General features: G+C 49.0%; 1 protein-coding gene across 5 annotated transcripts in view; it reads left to right on the forward strand.

The window, feature by feature from the left end:
* The first annotated feature begins 2193 nt into the window (after window positions 1-2193).
* Window positions 2194-17054, forward strand: part of LOC138763824 (uncharacterized) — a 43522-nt gene continuing 28661 nt past the window's right edge. For 3 of the 5 annotated variants that reach the window (XM_069938616.1, XM_069938617.1, XM_069938618.1), the window contains exon 1: window positions 2194-2427. In XM_069938616.1, the coding sequence (XP_069794717.1) occupies window positions 2328-2427 (100 nt within the window). In that variant the 5' untranslated portion in view covers window positions 2194-2327. The remainder of the gene's footprint in view (window positions 2428-17054) is intronic. The other 2 variants (XM_069938619.1, XM_069938620.1) reach the window with 2 other exon arrangements.

The following is a 17054-nucleotide window of genomic DNA, read 5'->3' on the forward strand; positions in this document are numbered from 1 at the left end:
GGAACACCAGTTCCCCGTGAGCGAGCCCTGGCCCCTGTCCCGGCCCCTGCCCCTGCCCCTGCAGCAGGTGGGAACACCAGTTCCCCGTGAGCGAGCCCTGGCCCCTGTCCCGGCCCCTGTCCCTGCCCCTGCAGCAGGTGGGAACACTAGTTCCCCGTGAGCGAGCCCTGGCCCCTGTCCCGGTCCCTGCCCCTGCAGCAGGTGGGAACACTAGTTCCCCGTGAGCGAGCCCTGGCCCCTGCATCAGCTGGGAACCCACGTTCCACCCTGAGCGAGCCCTGGCCCCTGAGCGAGCCCTGGCCCCTGACCCGGCCCCTGCCCCTGCAGCAGGTGGGAACACCAGTTCCCCGTGAGCGAGCCCTGGCCCCTGTCCCGGCCCCTGCCCCTGCAGCAGGTGGGAACACCAGTTCCCCGTGAGCGAGCCCTGGCCCCTGTCCCGGCCCCTGCCCCTGCCCCTGCAGCAGGTGGGAACACCAGTTCCCCGTGAGCGAGCCCTGGCCCCTGTCCCGGCCCCTGCCCCTGCCCCTGCAGCAGGTGGGAACACCAGTTCCCCGTGAGCGAGCCCTGGCCCCTGTCCCGGCCCCTGTCCCTGCCCCTGCAGCAGGTGGGAACACTAGTTCCCCGTGAGCGAGCCCTGGCCCCTGTCCCGGTCCCTGCCCCTGCAGCAGGTGGGAACACTAGTTCCCCGTGAGCGAGCCCTGGCCCCTGCAGCAGCTGGGAACCCACGTTCCACCCTGAGCGAGCCCTGGCCCCTGACCCGGCCCCTGCCCCTGCAGCAGGTGGGAACACCAGTTCCCCGTGAGCGAGCCCTGGCCCCTGTCCCGGCCCCTGTCCCTGCCCCTGCAGCAGGTGGGAACACTAGTTCCCCGTGAGCGAGCCCTGGCCCCTGTCCCGGTCCCTGCCCCTGCAGCAGGTGGGAACCCACGTTCCCCGTGAGCGAGCCCTGGCCCCTGTCCCTGCCCCTGTCTCTGCCCCTGCAGCAGGTGGGAACACTAGTTCCCCGTGAGCGAGCCCTGGCCCCTGTCCCGGTCCCTGTCCCTGCCCCTGCAGCAGGTGGGAACACTAGTTTCCCGTGAGCGAGCCCTGGCCCCTGCAGCAGCTGGGAACCCACGTTCCACCCTGAGCGAGCCCTGGCCCCTGACCCGGCCCCTGCCCCTGCAGCAGGTGGGAACACCAGTTCCCCGTGAGCGAGCCCTGGCCCCTGTCCCGGCCCCTGTCCCTGCCCCTGCAGCAGGTGGGAACACTAGTTCCCCGTGAGCGAGCCCTGGCCCCTGCAGCAGCTGGGAACCCACGTTCCACCCTGAGCGAGCCCTGGCCCCTGACCCGGCCCCTGCCCCTGCAGCAGGTGGGAACACCAGTTCCCCGTGAGCGAGCCCTGGCCCCTGTCCCGGCCCCTGCCCCTGCCCCTGCAGCAGGTGGGAACACCAGTTCCCCGTGAGCGAGCCCTGGCCCCTGTCCCGGCCCCTGTCCCTGCCCCTGCAGCAGGTGGGAACACTAGTTCCCCGTGAGCGAGCCCTGGCCCCTGTCCCGGCCCCTGCAGCAGGTGGGAACCCACATTCCCCGTGAGCGAGCCCTGGCCCCTGTCCCGGCCCCTGCAGCAGCTGGGAACCCACGTTCCACCCTGAGCGAGCCCTGGCCCCTGACCCGGCCCCTGACCCGGCCCCTGCCCCTGCAGCAGGTGGGAACACCAGTTCCCCGTGAGCGAGCCCTGGCCCCTGTCCCTGCCCCTGCAGCAGGTGGGAACACTAGTTCCCCGTGAGCGAGCCCTGGCCCCTGTCCCGGTCCCTGTCCCTGCCCCTGCAGCAGGTGGGAACACTAGTTCCCCGTGAGCGAGCCCTGGCCCCTGCAGCAGCTGGGAACCCACGTTCCACCCTGAGCGAGCCCTGGCCCCTGACCCGGCCCCTGACCCGGCCCCTGCCCCTGCAGCAGGTGGGAACACTAGTTCCCCGTGAGCGAGCCCTGGCCCCTGACCCTGCCCCTGTCTCTGCCCCTGCAGCAGGTGGGAACACTAGTTCCCCGTGAGCGAGCCCTGGCCCCTGTCCCGGCCCCTGCAGCAGGTGGGAACCCACGTTCCCCGTGAGCGAGCTCGCCCCAGCTCATCACCCGGCATCAAACCCAAAATGTCGCGAGACTTAAACCAAGATGTCACAAAAGGTTTACGTGTCGGGGGGGGGGGGAGAGATTTGTTAAAATGCTTTGGGGGTGAGGGAGGTTGATTCTCTCCATGATGTTTCAGTGCCCGCGTTTGACTGAATTTCATGGGGCGAGGGAAAGAACGGCTGTTTGGCCCGTAAAAATGTCACATTGATCTTATTCCCGCTGAACAAATGCTGTCAAACTTCAAGAAAGTGTTCCTTTGCATCCTGGTTGTTGAGATGAGGCAGACCCTGGCGTCGGCGAAGGGAGCGAAAACAGACCCTGGCGTAGGTAGGAGGGTTCCGCGAGTTTTCATTCCCTGTCAACTCTCTGCTTGACACTTTCCGTTCTATTAAGAGCCTGTTGCAATTTATAGTATTTCCTGAAACTATCTCTTTATGTATACGTGCCCTGTCTGGGACCCGATCTGAATGACAGATGCACCACGATAAAGCTCTTAATTAATAAGGGTTAAGATTGAGGTTTCCAGTGCGTCCCGACGTACTGCTAACTATGGATACCCGACTATATGTTTACTGTATTACAAACCAGCTTTCTTTTCCTTCTCGAGCTGCCTTATGAAATGAAATTAACTGCATATTTTTTATTTGCAAACCTCACCCCGGACTGTCAATTGATTGCCACCAAGAGTAGGTGCGAGAGCACGGAGGATATAGGCGTTCTAATGCAATTGGAAATATTATTTCCTGTCTTAGCAATCTTGTAGTCCTAAAGTTCTGGAATTCCCTCCCTTCGCCTTTCTGCTTTCATTCCACCTTCGAAAATCTACCTCATTTATCAAGTTCTTGTCAGCCATTATAACATTTCCATTGTGATGGTGATAACCCTTGCCAAATTTCATTCTTTCAGATTGGCTTGAGATAGTTGCAAAATTTGCAACTAATCCAGGTTTGCAGTGTTTCTTGGACAAGTATGCAAATAGAAGATATATTATCTACTGTATTTTGTGCAGGCACTGTAAAGAGCCAAAATCCTTTGATAGCTGCAATCTAAATTCTCTTGACTCTGTAATTTAATGCAACTTTCTCTCCATTTCTTCAGTTTTTCAACTCCACTTTAATTCTGCATCTCCTTTTAACTTTAGTGGTACAATAGTAACTTCTATTGTTCACAACTTACACTGGAAATTCATTATTCTTCTCTCTGCTTTTCTGACTGAAATCTTTTGAAAGTGTAGCCCTTGCAACTTGCCAACATTGTACAGTAGTTAAATAACAAATTTGCTTAAGCTTTTGTAAGAATGCATTTGCTATATTTCTGAAAAATTAATCATTTCAAAAATGTATAATAATTTCAGGTCCTTTGCTTACTTGGGTATAGATGTCAAATCTGTCAAAATTTGGCAGATCTTAAAATTCACAAGGCAGTGGTCAAACAGATAAAAAATTGAATTATATTGCTAAGGCATTTATTTTTTAGTAAAAACATTTCATTCTAGTCCAAAATTTTGACTTATGAATATTCTGCCTAGTTGTGATTTCCTTACTTGTTTGGAAATATAAAGGCTCTGGAGAACATTCAAAGGAAGAGCAAAATAATTGTCGTAAACTTAAAATACAGTAGTTAGATTTAGTATTTAGAAAGTGATGGAAGAGGTGGTTAAAAGTAACAAAACACAACATTCGTATTATTCAGCATAGGGCTGTGTCAGGATCGTGCATGGAGGGATTGAAATGAAATGTGTGGAAATTTCCTCTATTCAAAAGACCTATAAAATGAGATTTTGATGGTGATTGCTTATTATCTATAAATCTTTGAAAAAGAATTGAACCTGGTCCTGGTTAGGCCAAGATCAAAACAGGTATCTAGAATAATAAGTAAAATAATTATGTCAATGTGGGCTCTGATTATCGTAGTGAGTTACAGAAAATATTTTACATTAATTTTTGTTGACTTTTATTTTGACTATTTCAGAGGATTCATTTTTTGTGGATTGAATCTTGATGTGAATAAAAACATCAGAAAGAGAGAAATGGGGTAGGCCATTTGGCCCCTCATACCTGATCTATTGCTCAATTAGATTATGTCTTCTTTTACCTCAGTACTTCTTTCCTCCATTAACTCTAGATCCCTTGATTCCCTTAATATATTAAAATCAATCCACCTGCAGAGTGTTTGATTCTCACAAACTGCTGTAATAAAAAATCTCAAAGATTCATGCATCTTTGAGTTAAAAAAAAATTGTGAAATTAGGTGGCATATCTTAGAGAGCAGTTCAACACAGATTGTCTGGGCCTTCTCGGTTCTGTCGTGGCACATGGTGTCATTGTCCCGGACTCCGACGTATGCGACCCCTTTTGGAGCTCCCAGTCCCAACACCCTAAATGCACTAAAAAGTGCCTGGGACTGTTTTCCTATTATGCACAATGGGTGCCCAATTACACCGATAAAGCCCACCCCTGATTAAGTCCACAACCTTTCTGTTATTGGCGAAAGCCCAAGCTGCATTCTTCACAAAGGACACGATGCATGCCGTGGACGAGTCCATCCCATTTCAGGTGGAGAGCGACGCCTCCGATTTTGCACTGGCTGCCACTCTTAACCAGGCAGGCAGGCAGGCCAGTAGCTTTTTTCTCCCGCACCCTGCACGGTCCTGAGGGACGTCACTCCTCAGTCGAGAAGGTGATTGTTGAGGCGGTGCGCCACTGGCGACATTACCTGGCCGGTAAACGTTTTACCTTGCTGACAGACCAGGAGACCATGGCCTTCATGTTTAAAACTAAACAGCGAGATAAAATCAAGAATGACAAGATTCTTAGGTGGAGGATCTATCTCTCCATCTATAATTACGACATCTTGTACCGACCAGGTAAACTCAACGATCCCAGGGGACATGCACCAGTGCGCATCTTGACCATCTCTAGACCCTCCACAACAATCTTTCCCACCCCGGAGTCACAAGGTTGTACCACTTCATCAAGACTCAGAACCTTCCATACTCCGTTGAGGACGTCCGGTCCACTACCAGATGCTGCCAAGTCTGCACTGAATGTAAGCCGCAGTTCTACAGACCCGAAAAGGCACACCTCATCAAGGCCACACGCCCCTTTGAATGGCTCAGTGTCAATTTCAAGGGCTCCCTACCCACTACAAATAGGAATGCCTACTTCCTGTCGGTGGTGGATGAGTTCTCCAGGTTCCCCTTTGCTATTCCCTTCCTGGATATGATCTCGGCGACGGTAATCAAGACGCTGCGCAATATGTTCACCCTGTTCGGGTACCCTGAGTACATCCACAGCGATTGGGGGACCTCGTTCATGAGTGAGGAACTGTGACAGTACTTCCTGGCCAGAGGCATAAGCACCAGCAGGTCCACCAGCTATAACCCTGTAATGGAAGATTCTAACTCCTTGGTCTCAGGCTGTCAGACACGAGGCTTAACAAACATAAGAGTACAAAAAGAGCGCAAAAGAGAAATCAAAACTACAATAATCACAAAAATAAGCAATAATGGGAGCAACCAACAGAGAATAGTGTGGCCCAACCCCCCAAATGTACCAGCTAACCATGAAAAAGGATTCCAACCAAGGCTCAAACTATCCTTGTTGGCCATAATACCCAGGCACTGGAGCTCAAGAACAGATTTTGAAACATGCTAAACAATAACATATTTATATAAGCTGCACTTGAGGCGGGTGACCGAGGACTTCCTTGATGTAATGCATCGGATCGTGTCCCCCACAGGCATCTCCCTCGGAATGTCCTCGTCATTACAAATCCAATTGTTGGCACCAAAGCAGCTGTTAAGCCAGATCACTAGGAGCGTAAGACCTGGAACAAAGAAGCCTGACACATGTCACTCACGATACCGTAAGCATTCAGTGTTTAAACAGACTAAATCATCCTGTCCCTCAATAGCTACCCACCGAGTGTTACCCTGGGCAGGTGTCACTATTTCCCCATTTACAGGAGGGCCACTACCTGGTGGTGCTACCCATACCTTTTGTCCAGCATTCTCTAGTTCAGGAGTGGGGGGCAATGATTGTTTTTCCTCTGGAATAGGCTGTAGTTGAGAAGCATGAAGAAGTCGGTGGAAAGGTGTACCTCCTTTTAAAGGGCGATGATTCAAATTGTCGACTGCCTGCTGTAGCACATGGCACCACCCCTTCAGGATCCCCAGTGGTGTTAACAAACAAATTTGTTCCTTCAGTAAGCCACTCATTCGTTCAACTAACCCAGCAGCCTGCGGGTAATAAGGAATATGGTGAACCCATAAGATACCGTTGTCATTTGCTCAATCACAGATTGCCTTCCCGGAGAAGTGCGAGCCATTATCAGACTGAATCTCCTCTGGAACATCATAACAAGAAATTAAATGGTTTAGTCCTTGGATAGTGCTAGCTTGGTCAGCCGTCTTGGTGGGAAAAGCAAAAACCAGGCCCGAAAAGGTGTCAACCATTACTAGGACGTAATGTTTACCCATACAGTCTGACATGGGGCCTATGTAATCAATTTGCCAGACTGCAGCTGAGCGAGCACCACATTTTATTCAGCCATGTGGACCAGGAGGAACGGTATGGGACTTCACAAGCTGACATGCTGGGCATGTACGCACGACCATGCGGACATCATCCTGATGGAAGGGTAAAGCATGTGTATGGGCCCACATAGCTGATCCCTTCTCCCCCAAATGGCTGCTCTGTTCATGTGCCCATCGAGCCAGGGGGACGGTATCGGCGCAGCTGACAGTGGCAAGCTGATCTGCTACTGCATTATGTTGTGCCATGTTAGTCGCCACATTGGTATGGGCATCAACGTGATATACAGTTATCTCACGGTGGTGGGAAGCATCCCATAACAGCTGCCACAACTATTTGCCCCATACTGGGTGGTCATGTATCAGCCAGTCGTTCTTTTGCCAGTCAGGCATCCATACCACAAGTCCCTTAGCCACAGCCCAGGAATCAGTAAACAGGCAAAGAGGGTGATCATGGGGGTCTAGTGGTAAAGTGAGCGCCTTCAACTCAGAATACTGACTGGAGCCACCATCCCCCTCCTCCAATAAGTGAGTTCCTGACTTGGGATGGTAAGCCACCGCCTTCCACATTTGCTTTCCTTGCACCCACCGGCTGCTACCATCAGTAAACCAGACGTCCTCTTGTTCTGCTTTTTGTATCATCTCTTCCGTGGCCCCTTGGACCATTACATCAATATAATGGTGAATCGAGAGAGAAGGCGATACTGGCACCATCTCCAAATCACGGGCAATTAGGTTGTGGCAAATAGTGGGAGAGTGTACATAACCCTGAGGGAGGTGGGTGAAGGTATACTGGCACCCCTTCCAGGTAAAGGCGAACTGATCCTGTGAGTCCTCAGCTATAAGAATACTGAAGAAGGCATTAGCGAGATCAATGACAGCATACCATGTTCCTGAGTTCCTAGTAGCAATGTTTTCAATAAGGGTGACAATGTCCAGAACTGCCGAAGCAAGTGGTGGGGCATGTTTGTTCAAGAAACAATAATCAACTGTCATTCTCCAGGAGCCATCCGGCTTCTGGACCGGCCAAACAGGGCTATTAAAGGGCGACATTGCGGGCCTCACTACCCCTTCTTCTTGCAAAGCATCGATGGTGGCACTAATCTCTTCTTGCCCTCCAGGGAGGCGATATTGTGGAATGCACACTGGTTTCATGGGGGAGTGGCACCATCACAGGATCCCACTTAGCCTGACTAGTCTTTTTGTAATAGTTCAAATTCAAATGCAAATCCCCCTTGGCTAGTATTAAGGGCCGTATCGCCAACATATTAATACCCAGGATACACTCGTCAGTGGCAGCCACCAGGGCATGTAACCAGACAGGGGAAGGCCTATCACCCACCGTGGCATGGACTTTTATTTCCTTTGCCAGGGTGACCACTCTTCCCAACCTCTTTATTTGAAATGTTGGTCCAGTCCAGAAGTCGGGGTTACCCGGAATCACTGAGTGCTCCGCACCGGTATCGACCAAGGCTAAATATTGGCGGTCATTACCCCCTCCCCAATGGATTGTTAATAGTATGTAGGGCCGTGGGTCCCCGTGTTTCCGCCGTATCTCAATGGAATAGACACAGGAGCCCTGCCCACACCTTCATGCTTTAGTAGGGTTCGGGGGCTTCCAGGCCCACATGCCACTATTATCCATAAGAGCCTTGTTAACCATTTGTTGTATCTCATCACGGGTAACTAGAGCAGGAGAAGCCGGCTCAATAGAACCAGCAGTGGGAGCAGAAGGCACAGCTGGGCCAGGAGGACTCAGCAGCTGGGGATGATGTTCCCCTGCTTTTCTCTTATAAAGGGCATAAAGGACTGCAGTAGGTTTCTCATCAATATCACTTTTAGGTACGCCTAACTTTAACAAGGTTAGAAAAAGGTCCTTTCATGTCAGTCCGTTATTACCAGCAGTCCCTCTCCTTTCATCCTCCTTGTCTGATTTAACCTGGGTTGTACGTGAGTGGATTTTACCTCCCAACTCTAATTCTCGAAGCCCAGATAAGGCGTGCACCGCCTCAGACACAGGGTGCCCAATTAGCGGACTAGTTACGGACAGAACCAGTCCCCGTACAGTGGGTTGGGCGAATGAACCAATCTGGTATGCATTCCGGCTGTGAATGTCTCTTCATCAGGGCTCCCCCCAAGTACCCACAGCCTCAAATGCCCTGCATACAAGGCAGAGGCCAGGGCCTGTTGACGAATTACTGCTATACCCTCCTCTGGGGTTCCCCAATTATTCTGCAACTGTAAATCCCAATCTACTGTTGATGGGTATACTCGTAGCAGGGCATCCCCTAGAGTAGTAAGTAAGTAATCCACCTCCCTCCCTCTACACCGCAGCTCAGCAGTGACCCGGATATCAGTAGTTAATGTTCCTATTCCCAACAATTCCTCAGGGGTTAAAAATACATTACCCCCTCCTTGTTCCCAGACACGCAAGAGCCAGGCTGCCAGAGTTTCTCCTGCCTTTTACCTAAATCGATCTCCAATAGCAGCCAGCTCTTTTACAGAGAAGTCACGTACCATTGACTGTTTCCGACCCCTGCTCCCACTTTGGCCCACAGGGCCCTCCACCCAGTCTAGGGGAGGAGGCCGAGGCCATCCCGTAGAGGGGGTAGGCCATAGAGCATAAGCAGGGGTTTGGGTATTTTCCCCTGGGTCCACTTGGGAGTCCGGGGTATCTACCCCTTCAATCTCTACCCTTACATCATCCCCCCTTCCGTCTGTTTGGGAAGTCTGCTGCCTTACGGGGTGGGCGTGAACAGCGGGTAGAGAGGGCAATATGTTAGGCACATGCTGAGGGGTATCTGCATTATTACCATTGTCATCATACCAGATATTCCCATCCCAATCATCAATTACATCAGGATGTCGCCATTCCTTATCATGGTACAAATATGATATGGATCGGGTTCTACTCCATGCCTTTCCTTATCTGCACAGAGCTGCTGCCGGAGTTTAATATTACAGCAGATCGTTTGGACATGCTTATCTTCCCATTCTTTGGCTCGGTCCTAACTGGTGCAAACAATCTCGCTCATCATGGAACAGCGTTGTCGCATGGCTTCTAGCTCCTCCTGTTGTTGCTCTCTCTTGTGCTGAGATTCTACTTCTCTTTGAACTAATTCTGCTTCACGCTGAACGGAGTTGCGTAAGGCTATGGCCAGCAGCCAAAAACTGTCCGTCAGCGTCCCCTTTTTACCAGGAAATTTACTTTCTCGAAGGAGAGTGGCAACCCACTCTCCCAGAGGTGCACTTGATGGGTCTAACTTCTCATCCCAACTAATGGGTGGTCCCAACAAAGACAGGGTATTGGCCAACATGCCAAACCCATCGTCTTTGGAAGTCCATCCCGGAATCAAGAACTGCTCAGGGCTCACCTCTTTCTTTCAGCGAAACATCTTGAGACCAACCCTGCTCGCTGCACCAATTGTCTTGGGTAAACTTATACCTCTCATTTTGTTCGTTTTAGATTGGTCACAGTGTTTGAACTACCAAAAGAAAATAGACACACCGAGAGCAGTTCAGTTTATACAAATGTTTATTACAAATTCAAAAGCTGATTTCAAACTACAATATGCAAGCCCTTCCCAACTATACTTATCAACGCCTGGACTGGTCCCAACTGCCGAAGCGAGGCAACGACTGCACACTTGTAGTAGGTTGTCAGGGCACCGGTAGCAGCTTCTCCACCTCCCCCGACCGGGATGTTGGCTGGACTCTAGAAGTTCTTCTTCTGGCTGAGAGATGTTGCCACCTCTCAGAGAGTCTCAAACTTCAGCAGCGGGATCATGGCTTATATTACCCAAAAACTGCTTACCCAAGCACCTATTCGCAGCACATCAAGAAAGATAAGCGAGCAAGCTAGCATGCTAGACTTCTATCGAATAACATAATTTTCAGCTTATCACTTTGAATACAATGGTTTATTTTGCATCAAGGCTAGGCCTCTGACAGTCTGTGACCAAAACAACCAGGAAGATTAAATGTTCTTGGTACACAGATGTCCTTTCGTCAGATAACAGCATCTCTGGCCCCTTGGTGGAATTTAGCTTATGTCTGCTGATTCTAAAAAACAAGCAGGATCTCAGCCTTGCAGAAGCAAAGGCTGCAAAAGTAAAAAAACACGGTTAGAATCTTCCATTACAAACCCCAAGGGTAATGGCCAGGTGGAAAGGAAGAATGCAACCATCTGGAAGGCGGTGCTCCTGGCCCTTAGGTCCGAAAGCATGCCAGTGTCCCGCTGGCAGGACATTTTGCCCGAAGCGCTTCACGCCATCCGATCGCTCCTGTGCTCCGCGACTAACACCACCCCATATGAACATTTGCTTGCTTTCTCTAGGACATCGGCGAATGGTGCCTCTATTCGTCCTTGGTTGGCAACCCCGAGGCAGGTCCTGCTATGGAGACACGCGAGGGGCCATAAGACACATCCACTGGTGGAAGCGGTACATCTTATACACGCCAACCCACAATACACATTTGTGAGGTACCCTGATGGCCACGACGACACTGTGCCTATCCGAGACCTGGCGAGGGCCAGTGAAACCGCACTGCCTACCACAGCCCACCCTGTGGAGCAGACCACCCCAATACTGGAGGCTGAGCCACCCTGCTCTCCTCTCCAGGAGGCATCAAATCCCCCTTCCTCCTGGGAGCCCCCGAGCATCACCCCGACCCAGAATGCTCCCTCCCCTACCCTCCACGGGACTGCTTCCCCTCCCAAACAGCAGAGCTCAGACAAGCCTGCCCTCCGGCAGTCCAGAAGGAGGAAGTCACCGGTGCGGCTAAACCTCTAGAAATTTTTTTTTCTTTCTCTCTCTCTCTCTCTTCCCGTCTCGTTGTGTAAAAAGGGGTGGGGGCTTTCTGTTTAAAAAGAGGGGGTGAATGTAATGGTATGGATTGTATTTGCTATTTGGCTCGGGCTGGCCCACCCCCTGATGACACTCTTACCTGGACTCCTCCCCTGGGATCCAGGCCATCAAGGTCGGGCCACCTTTCCCTTTCCTGCACTTCCCTAGTTTGGATCCGGGCCAGCTCAAGTCTTTTATGCAATAAAGCCTATCGTTCCCCTCGAGTCTTTGTCATTGCTATTACTGGGGGCAACTGATTATGCCCAACACACATAGCATTGATTTCTTGCAGTAACAACAACAGCGTATCAAAGAGATTTGAAGGTCTCATTCAACCATTATTAAAAGAGTGCAGTCAGCCCAATTGTTTCAAAGACATATAGGTGCAGTGAACTGGAATTCACTGTCTATGTATTGTTCAGGTGGCTGGCTCCTCCCCTGGCTCCACCCTCACCTACCCCACTATAAACTCTGGTTTTCCCACCATACCTCAGATTCACCTGAGGACTATTGTGTCTACTAGCCATTGATTGTAAGCTAATAAAAGCGTATTTGTACTCCTCACTTGTCTAACTGGGAGGTGATGACCTCACAGGTGAAAGCTGCGCCTTTCAGAGGACCAGGTCATTGAGCTGCCTCTGACCCCACAGCCCCAGCATCAACTGCTGTGGCCACACGTGATCATGATGCAACTTTTGTGGACAGGCATGGCATCCCCGCACCCGATGCCCCGCGAAGGACTCCATGTGGGCAGGATGCGAGGGCACTGGGTGAAGGTCTGCCGGACTAAAGGGAAACCTAAGAGGGCGATCGCATGTGCAACCCCTGAATCATCAGTCGACCCATGCCCAAGTCCCGAAGGACCGGCCTCTGCCTCTCCGTGCTGTTCGCCACCAGCGTCTTGCTGCACCTCAAGGCAGGACCAGCCACTGGAAGTGAAGCATCACAGGAACCCACGCAGCCATCTTCCCACACCTTGAAGGCAGCACCACCTAGTCCTTCATCAGATCAAGATGGAGGGCAGCCATCTAGCCACACCTCATGGTCAACGCCACCTTGTCTGCCTACAGACCAAGAGGAGAGAGTCAATAGCAGCATGGGGAGCGACGGGGTTTCCGGAGCACTGGCATCGGTCATCCTGAATCAGGCAATATCTTACCAATTGAATAATGAGAAGGAGATGAGGGTAAACGGACATTTGAATGATTGCTTAGTAGACACTAGTTCCACAGAGGGCTTTATAAACTCTGCGATGGCTCTGTGGTACAACTTAAGAGTGTACCCAATGGACTATCATATTTTCTTAGCTTTGCACTCGCCCTCTGCGATGATCCAGGGGTATTGTATAGTATCTAACTGTAAAAGGGGAGGAATTTTGTAAGTTTTGATTGTATATACTGAAGGAATTTAGTACTCCTGTGTTGCTAGGCCTGGACTTCCTGTGTCACCTTAAAAGTGTGACCATGGAGTACTCTGGCCCACTTCCTCCAATCACGATGCAGAACGGAAGGTCCCAAAAGCCAGACTCCACATGCAGTCTCTCCACCCTAAATATTGATTTCCACCCCCCCCCAACTCTTTCCGAACCTGACTCCCGATTGTAAACCAATAGCTACAAAGAACAGGTGATACAGTGCGGGGGATCTGGAATTTATCAGATCTGAGACATGGCTGTTCAAATAAAAAATCATTGAGCCTACCAACAGCCCATTTAAAGCCCAGGTGGTGGACATGAAAGGGGAAGAAAAGTCCAGGCTAGTGATTGACTATAGCCAAACAATTCATCGCTTCACACTCCTGGACTTGCACCCCTTCCCTCGAATTTAGGACATGGTAAACGAAATTGCGCATTACCGGGTCTATTCAAGCATTGACCCAAAAGATGCATACCATCAGTTACCGATCCATTCTGAGGACAGCCCTACACAACATTTGAGGCAGACAGACAACTCTATCAGTTCCGGAGGGTCCCTTTCGGTATCACCAATGGAGTCTCAGTCTTCCAGAGACAGATGAACAAAATGGTCAACGAGTTTGGCTTGAAGGCCACCTTCTCTTATCTTGACAACATCGCCATTTGTGGATACTCTCTGGAAGACCATGATGCCAACCTCCAGAGGTTTCTCCACACGGCCAAAACCCTGAACCTCGCGTACAACTCCAGTAAGTGCGTGTCCCAGATGAAACGTCTGGCAATCCTGGGCTATGTGGTGGAGAATGGTGTAATCGTCCCTGACCTTGATCGAATGTGCCCCCTGTTAGACTTCCTGATCCCAAAGACCATGAAAGCCTTAAGGAGGTGCCTGGGTTTCTTCTACTATGCTCAGTGTATCCCTCACTATGTGGATAGGGTCCGCCCGCTCTTAAAGTCCACCTCTTTCCCATTGTCAGCCAAAGCCCAGGCGGCTTTCGACTATGTTCAGAGCTACATCGCAAAGGCCACCATGCATGTGGTGGACAAGAATGCACCTTTCCAGGTGGAAAGCAATAGCTCTGGCCACTACCCTTAACCAGGCAGGCAGGCCGGTTGCCTTTTTCTACCACACCCTACAAGGCCACGAGCTTTGGAACCCATCTGTGGAGAAAGAGGCTCAAGCCATTGCAGAGACCATCAGGCACTGGAGGCATTACCTGGCCAGCATAAAATTTACACTCCTCACCAACCAGTCTTTATGTTTAATAATGCAAAAAGGGGTAAAATAAAGAATAATAAGATCGCTAGGTGGAAGATCAAACTCTCCACCTATAATTATGACATAGCATACTGGCCAGGTTCTCTCAATTAATGTCCAGATGCCCTGCCAAGAGGAAGCTGTGTCTCTGCACACACTGGCCAGTTGTGATGAGCTTTGCCACCTGGGAATCATCCACATGGCTCACTTCATCAAGGTACGCAACTTGCCCTACTTCTTTGAGGACATCAGGGAAATGACCAGGTCCTCCCAGGTCTTTGCGGAGTGCAAGCCGCACCTACCACCCCAACAAAGCGCACCTGATAATGGCATCCTGCCCCTTTGAGTGTCTCAGTGTTGATTTCAAGGCTCCCTTCTCTTCCACTAATGGAAACGTGTACTTTCTCAACAACATCGATGAGTATTCAAGTTTTCCGTTCGCTATTCCCTGCCCAGACATGATAACCACCACCACGGTCATCAGGGCCTTGCACTGTATTTTCACCCTGGTCAGGTATCCCAACCATATTCATAGCGACCGGGGTTTATTCTTTATGAGCAAAGAGCTACGCCAGAACCTGCTCATAAGGGGCATTGCCTCAAGTAGGATGACTAGTTATAATCCCCGGGAGAACGGACACTGTCTCAATCAGAGACCTGGCACCCATTGGAACTGACGATCTGATGCCTCAAGTGTGCCAGAAACTACCAAGTACCCAACTCAGGGTCCTGGAGGACACTGCTCAGGAAGAGGACCAATTCACCCCATAACCTGAGCCGGAGCCCTTGAGACCCACTGACCCTGTACCACAGGAGGTTCATGAAGTTCAGGAAGCCCAAAGTCCTCCAGTTCTGCGGCGCTCGACCAGAATTACCAGGTCCCTAACAGACTTAACTTGTAAATATTTGTAAAGTATTAGTTTTTTTGAATGAATGGTCTCTGTTTATCACCCACATATGAAGGAAGGGGTGAATGCAGTGAACTTGAATTCACAGTCTATGTATTGTTCAGATGGCTGGCTCCTCCCTTGGCTCCACCCTCACCTACCCCAATATAAACTCTTACCTCAGATTCACATGAGGTCAATTGTGTCAACCGGCCATTCATTGTCAGCTATTAAAAGCGTGCGTGAACTCCTCACCTGTCTCCGAGTGCATTCTGTCGCGTTACACTAGAGTATGTAGGTTAATCAGTTATATGGGAGTATTTGGGTATTGCAGGTCCGTGGGCCAGAAGGGCCTGTTACCATGCTGCATCTAAAAAATCTTATCTTTCATTTGAAAGTCTAAGACAAAATCTAATGCTTCCTGTAGTTCTTAGTGTTTCCCCTGGAACAGGGAAATAATGGGATTAATGCTTCCTCTTGGGACAGAGCTGTCAAGAAGTACTGCTGACAGCACAGTAAATAATAGGGCAATGTCCTAAGTTTAGTTTAATGCATGTATATAAGATCTGGCATCTGGTAGTATCATCATTGATTCAATTACTATTTATAAGGACATTGAGAAGGTTTTTCCAATAAAATTTGTTGGGGTGTTACTGCCTGTTTTTGCATATTTAACTTGCCATCTCTATTTTCTAAATAAGAGAGTCCTTAAGAGACAGTGGTAATTTTCTCCAATACATGTTTCTGCCATTATCAGCTGGTTTTTGCTGATTGTTAGAGCTGGTAAATAGAATATATCAGTATTTTGTACCCGCTTAGTAACTGATATCATACTATTCCTCTCAAAGTGTTTTATAATCATGTGTTGCATGCATTTTGATATTTATTCAGATTATATATTGTGTGCATTTTTTAATTAATTATTCAGCAATTAGTATACAACATGGATATCCTGCAATACCAAAGCTCCAGATTCCTTTGTTTCTGTTCGTATTCATCTTTAATTAAAGTTTGCAATAGTTGTTGCATTGCACTATCATTCAGGTTGCATAAGATAGTGTTGTAACAGACTTTACTGTTGTGTCCTAATATCTATATTGGGACACAACAATCCTGCTGTATTATAGTTTAGTTGGCTTATGGAGCTCTTTTTAACTCCACTTTGTCTTTTTCATTAGGGTTTATCAGCTTCAGTTTTTGCCTTTTGTCCTGCAAAAAAGAGGAGTTGGCTCAAATGTCAACAGTGGCATCACTAGGGTTGGAGTCACCCAGTGTGGTAACTCATGGTGACACCCCCCCACCATCTATGGACTTCTTTCTGTCCCAGATCATACAGAATCCTTAATAATTTTTTTTGTACTAATGTTACTCGTACATCATAATTCCCGTATATCACTGAATGTAAAGGCAATAGCAGTGAGATAAACAACTAGCAAAATTAAAATTACACCTTTAAATTAAATTTAATTGCTTAAATGTACCACAGGAGGTTCATGAAGTTCAGGAAGCCCAAAGTCCTCCAGTTAATTGCTTAAATGTGATATTTCTTAGATTATATGAATACTAACAACAAAATTATTTTGTAAAATCTTTCTACATTGAATTACATTATTAGTTACAATAATATTAGTAAATGAGCAGAAACCTTTTTTGATTTTTCTCCTTTTCTTTTAATTACTCCTTCATTCTCAAAAAAGTTATTGATATGGGTTAATAAATACTAATTACCACATTATTGTAGCTAAAAAACCAGAAATTTTGACAAAAGCATTGACTATAAAAACACCAGCAGTGACGAAAACAACAGCGCATGCTTGTAGCGCGTGGAGGCGAAACTACGTGATTTGAAGCGTCATTGTAATTGGGTCATAATGACAACTCTGACTGGAGCGCATTAGAAGGTTCAGAAAGTAAATTAGCATAGAGTTTTAGACTTGTAGGTATATTGATACATGTAAACTGGGGTTATGAAATTTTTTTGTTGTTGCTATAACAAAGTACAGGGATATTTTTA

The sequence above is a fragment of the Narcine bancroftii genome, chromosome 5, assembly GCF_036971445.1.
Source record: "Narcine bancroftii isolate sNarBan1 chromosome 5, sNarBan1.hap1, whole genome shotgun sequence".
Lineage (NCBI taxonomy): Eukaryota > Metazoa > Chordata > Chondrichthyes > Torpediniformes > Narcinidae > Narcine > Narcine bancroftii.